The 6,181-nt window shown below is 43.6% G+C and overlaps 1 protein-coding gene across 1 annotated transcript in view; it reads right to left on the bottom strand.

Annotated features, from left to right (window-relative positions):
- Window positions 1-5,436, bottom strand: part of LOC135567507 (insulin-like growth factor-binding protein 3) — a gene marked incomplete at its 3' end in the record, with an annotated part of 17,665 nt that extends 12,229 nt beyond the window's left edge. Inside the window, exon 1 of the mRNA XM_065014869.1 lies at window positions 4,900-5,436. Coding sequence (XP_064870941.1) covers window positions 4,900-5,263 — 364 coding nt within the window. The remainder of the gene's footprint in view (window positions 1-4,899) is intronic.
- Between the last annotated feature and the right edge of the window lie 745 nt (window positions 5,437-6,181).

The raw sequence follows: 6,181 nt of genomic DNA, 5'->3' as shown, positions 1-6,181 counted from the left end.
CTTACCCTTGATCCTGACTAGTCTCCCAATCCCTGCCACTGAAAAACATCCCCACAGCATGATGCTGCCACCACCATGCTTCACCGTAGGGAGGTTGCCAGGTTTCCTCCAGACGTGATGCTTGGTATTCAGGCCAAAGAGTTCAATCTTGGTTTCATCAGACCAGAATCTTGTTTCTCCTGGTCTGAGAGTCTTTATGTGACTTTTGGCAAACTCCAAGCGGGCTGTCATGTGCCTTTTATTGAGGAGTGGCTTCCATCTGCCCACTCTACCATAAAAGCCTGATTGGTGGATGCCGCAGAGATGGTTGTCCTTCTGGAAGGTTCTCCTATCTCCACAGAGCAACTCTGGAGCTCTGTCAGAGTGACCATCGGGTTCTTGGTCTCCTCCCTGATCAAGGCTCTTCTCCCCCGATTGCTCAGTTTGGCCGGGTGGCCAGCTCTAGGAAGAGTCTTGGTGGTTACAAACTTCTTCCATTTAAGAATGATGGAGGCCACTGTTCTTGGGGACCTTCAATGCTGCAGAAGTGTTTTGCTACCCTTCTCCAGGTTTTTGCTTTGACATGTACTGTCAACTGTGGGACCTTATATAGACAGGTGTGTGCCTTTCTAAATCATGTCCTATCAATTGAATTTACCATAGGTGGACTCCAATCAAGTTGTAGAAACATCTTAAGGATGATCAATGGAAACAGGATGTACCTGAGCTCAATTTTGAAATTAATAGCAAAGGGTCTGAATACTTAAGTGAATAAGGTATTAATGTTTTATATTTTTAATACAGTTGCAAATATTTCAAAAAACTGTTTTTGCTTTGTCATGGGGTATTGTGTGTAGATTGATGAGGATCTGTTTAATTTAATCCATTTTAGAATAAGGCTGTAAAGTAACAAAATGTGGATAAAGGGAAGGGGTCTGAATACTGTATAAGGATGCCTGGAAAAACATCCATGTTTATTTACAAAAACCGCTCCCATTACTTTTTTCTGATAAACATCTTACGAAATCTGTTTGTCTAATGGCAGCAGGGTAAACAACTTAGTGGTGAGAGTGCGAGAGAGAGAGAGAGAGAGAGAGAGAGAGAGAGACCCCACAGAGCCCCAGGACAGAAACACAATTAGACCCAATCAAATCATGAGACATCAAAAAGATAATTACTTCACACATTGGAAAGAATCAACAACAAAAACAGAGCAAACTAGAATGCTATTTGTCCCTAACCAGAGAGTACACCGTGGCAGAATACCTGACCACTCTGACTGACCCACATTTAAGGAAAGCTTTGACTATGTACAGACTCAGTGATTATAGCCTTGCTATTGAGAAAGGCTAATCTGGCGCTCAAGAGAAGACAGGCTATGTGCACACTGCCCACAAAATGAGGTGTAAACTGAGCTGCACCTCCTAACCTCATGCCAAATGTATGACCATATTAGAGACACATTTTTCCCTCAGATTACATAGACCCAGAAAATAATTTGAAAACAAATCAAACATAGATAAACTCCCATAACTGTTAGGCAAAATGTCTCAGTGTGCAATCACAGCATCAAGATTTGTGACCTGTTGCCAAAAGAAAAGCGCAACCAGTGAAGAACAAACACCATTGTAAATACAACCCATATTTATGTTTATTTATTTTCCCTTTTGTACTTCAACTATTTGCACATAATATGACATTTGAAATGTCTTTATTCTTTTGGAACTTTTGTGAGTGTAATGTTTACTCTGAAAAGCATTTAATTGTTTATTTCACTTTTGTTTATTATCTACATACATTACATATGTTTACACTTGCTTTGGCAATGTAAACGCATGTTTCCCATGCCAATAAAGCCCTTATATTAAAATGTAATTTAATTGAAAGAAAGAGAGAGAGAGAGAGAGAGAGAGAGAGAGAGAGAGAGAAAGAAAGAGAGACAAACGGAGAGAGAGAGAGAGAGAGAGAGAGAGAGAGAGAGAGAGAGAGAGAGAGAGAGAGAGAGAAAAGACAGAGAGACAAACGGAGAGAGAGAGAGAGAGAGAGAGAGAGAGAGAGAGAGAGAGAGAGAGAGAGAGAGAGAGGCCTTGTTAAATTGTTGGAATGGCTCCCAAATGGCAACATTTTGCCTATATAGCTCACTACTTTTGAGCAGGGCCCGAAGGGCATCTCAGTAACTCTAAACACAGTGCACAACAATGTGATAGAGACCGGTACGGTTGCCTAGAGGCTGTTTTAGGGTCAGTTTGGTCTGGAATTGTTAAGGACAATGGCCTAGCAGTCAACACTGGACAGCATTGTGGGATTGGCAACCAGCAACGTTTTCAAACACTTCTGACTAATTGGATTGAGAGACATCAAGGTCTCTGAACCAACCACATAAGGTGTGTACAATATTTATATGATTTACAAAATGAATGGTAAAGTATATTACATTGTAAGAGGAAAACTGTGATTTATACTGTAAATGTGTACATTTATCAACAATAAAATGCTGTAATACATTATACTGCAGCATGCTGTAAATGAGGATGTATTGTGGGAAAATGTTGTGGGCAGGGAAATAATGTATGTATTTCGTATGGTACTGTAATTGCACCCCACAGAATAGAGTGCCGTTTTTTTCGGGCACCACAAACCTTTTGACCACTAGTGGGTGCACAGTGCACTTGTTTCTGACTCATTAACATATTTTGAGTCATGCCTTGTATGTGAGTATGTGTTGTAGTAGTGCCACATCAATTAAATGTGTACAGAGGACGGATTGGAGTGGCAGCTAGTCACAAACCTTTAATGGTTGAGCATTTGCCATATCCTTGGTCTGTTTTGCCCTGTCGTCGCTGCCAGTTTGGAAGCCTTTGTCAAGGCCAAGTGATATAAAATACCAAAATGTGGAATTTGATATCACTTGTACTTCTAGAGGTCTTGACAAAGGCGTCCAAACTGGCATTCATTGATATGATGTCATATGTAAACACATTAGCAGCCAACCTGCGTGCACCAATCCCATGCAATATACGGTAAAATACTGTAAAATACAATTCCCATCTCCCTCAATGAATTTAATTCCTCCCTTCATTCATCCATTCATTCATACATTACAATTACAATTACCGTAAAAGGATTACAGTAACTCACTGTACTGTTATTTTATGGCAACTTACAGTTAAACAGTTTCCTGTGAGTTACCATAAAAACAATACTAAAATTATTACAGGAACAGTATTGGATACCGTAAAATATCTTACGGTAACATATTGTACCTTTTGATAACTGCCTCTAAGTTACCTTAGAAAAGCACAGGAAATGTTTTAGAGTGTACATAGTGCACTATTGTTGGCAGGCCAGACTGCTGTTTAAAAGTGACAGACCTAGCTAACAATAGCCTTTGTGTGTGACAATGTGACAGTGGACTGCTTCACCACACACCACTGTGGCAAAGACAAATTACTAGGAGAAAACACACACCAACGCCTGGTGGGCTGACACAGCCTCCACTAAACACACAACAACACCACAGGGGGCAGAGTGAAACAGTGCCTTCCCCTCTTTCCTTGTGATAATGCAAGGTGGAGGAAGTATGGCTTCACATGGATGTGATATGTGTGCCAGGTCCATATGTGTGTGTGTGTGTGTGTGTGTGTGTGTGTGTGTGTGTGTGTGTGTGTGTGTGTGTGTGTGTGTGTGTGTGTGTGTGTGTGTGTGTGTGTGTGTGTGTGTGTGTGTGTGTGTGTGTGTGTGTGTGTGTGTGTGTGTGTGTGTGTGTGTCAGGCGTATTTGCATGTCCCGATGCCAAAGCTGTGCGTTTGGGAAAGGAGAGTAGGCCTACGGACATGACAATGTCGTCATTCACAAAACGCTCATTTTTGCTCATCTACTTCCTCATCTACTTCCCCTTCGTCTATTCACTAACGATTGGGTTGGGGCAGCCAGGTGTGTGTGTGTGTGTGTGTGTGTGTGTGTGTGTGTGTGTGTGTGTGTGTGTGTGTGTATGTGTGTGTGTGTGTGTGTGTGTGTGTGTGTGTGTGTGTGTGTGTGTGTGTGTGTGTGTGTGTGTGTGTGTGCGAGCGAGCGAGCGTGTGGTTGATGTGTATCTGTGTGTGTGCGTGCGTGTGCAGAGCGCGAGAGAGCACACAGTATATGGTATTGAGAGTCAGCATGTCGTCCTCAAAAGAACAACGACTACAGTGTGTATTTGATATATGGTGGCGCACGCCTTAGCGAGCGGAGTGGCCGAATGGAGGGAATGCCACGGGCTAAAATAGTTGCGCAGATTCATTCAAACCCAATGGTGCATTTCACACCCAATGACAGAGTATATAAATTGTTTAACTAAAGAAAGCTCGCAACATCATGAATTTTAATGCGTTTTTAATTACTATATGGCCCATATATACTGTGCGCCATGGATATGTTGGCAATAGGTTACGATGCGCAAAACGTATTGACATATTGGCTATATACTTAAACCTCACACTGAAAATAAAAAAAAACACTGATTCGATACTAATAGCATTAATGTACAATAACCAACATTTTATTAACCCCTTGTGTGCACTGTAATGCACATAATCTTATTAAGCGTGAATCTTCTCTGAACTGCCACAGGGCCACTGTTGCTATTTGTAGCGAGCAACGGACACTTAGAGGGAGGCATACCGTCCGACACTCATGGAGAGCCGGCCACAAGGCAGCCACAGTCCACCGAGTGTCGAATTATTGCCGATTACCACAAATTAACTCACATCAATATTTAACGAGTAAGCCTAAATAACCCATGACCCTGAGTAACCCTGAGTCACACCAACATCGACCCGCAGCCTATAGCCCTAAGACTACAGTGGTTCTCTAAAAGAAACAGACCAACCCAGCTCAGAACCTTCATAGAAAGAGCGACATTTAGAACAGTGAGGCGCTTGCCTTGTTTCTGAGCGGGGAGCAGAAAGGTGTTGAGTTTTTTGGCCGCGGCGCTGGAGCACGCTCCCCGTCCCTCTAGCAAGGCTTGCAGTGGTCGGGGCTCCCCGGGTTGGAACTGACAAATCAGCCCGGAGCCACAGCGTCCGGTGTACACTCCACACGCCTGACCCTCAGCAAGGGCGCACGATAGACAGCACCCGCAGCCGGGCTCCCGCACCCTCTCTGCGCAGCCTTTTGGCAGCGGCTTGCACTCCATAAGAGCCCCGGCGTCACACGGCTCGCATCGGACCACCGGTCCCACGGTCTCCGCGAACCGGGTGAATGCAGCGAGCACCGCAGTGAGACAAAGCACGCATAGACCGGGCATTCTGCCGATAAACTGGTCACAAAGGGACAGTATGAGAGTTGTCACGTAAGCTTAAGGGGACTCTCTGTGTCACAGCGAACCGGCTAGACTTCTCCATCTGTATTTTCTTTTAAGCGAACTTGTCGTTTTATACAGGCGGGAAAAAGAGCCAACAAGTCACACCCTCCGAATGAATAATGTAAACGGAGAGCCCCGATCCAGAGGGACCGCCGACGTCGACGACACAGGCTCGAGAATGACATTAATAACGGTTTGGAACCGATTCACAGGTGGATTAGGCCTATTCTATGAATTTACAGTATTTATTGTTTAACTATCACTTTGTACACAATGTTTAGTATATAGGCCTACTATTTTGTTGTATTTTAATTGATTAAAGCAGGCAGTAAGCTTATTTAATTTAGAGTTAGGAGCCAAGTAAAATGTGAAACATAAAGGACTAGTTCCCCTGACACAGATTATGCCTAATCCTGGACCAAAACGTATGTTACATTCTCAATTGAAAGTGTTTGTAGTCCAGGACTAAAGTTGGGGTTGGGACACCAGCCCCATAGGGTTAGAGGTTTTCACATGAACAGAACACTAGATATGGTCTGAATATGTTTCCCTTGGCTATACCAGTGGTTTTCCTGATGGCTATACCAGTGGTTTTCCTGCTGGCTATACCAGTGGTTTTCCTGATGGCTATACCAGTGGTTTTCCTGATGGCTATACCAGTGGTTTTCCTGCTGGCTATACCAGTGTTTTTCCTGCTGGCTATACCAGTGGTTTTCCTGCTGGCTATACCAGTGGTTTTCCTGCTGCTATACCAGTGGTTTTCCTGCTGTCTATACCAGTGGTTTTCCTGCTGGCTATACCAGTGGTTTTCCTGATGGCTATACCAGTGGTTTTCCTGCTGGCTATACCAGTGGTTTTCCT

The sequence above is a fragment of the Oncorhynchus nerka genome, unplaced genomic scaffold, assembly GCF_034236695.1.
Source record: "Oncorhynchus nerka isolate Pitt River unplaced genomic scaffold, Oner_Uvic_2.0 unplaced_scaffold_1976, whole genome shotgun sequence".
NCBI classification, from domain to species: Eukaryota; Metazoa; Chordata; class Actinopteri; order Salmoniformes; family Salmonidae; genus Oncorhynchus; species Oncorhynchus nerka.
This window is presented reverse-complemented; position numbering and strand designations above follow the sequence as displayed.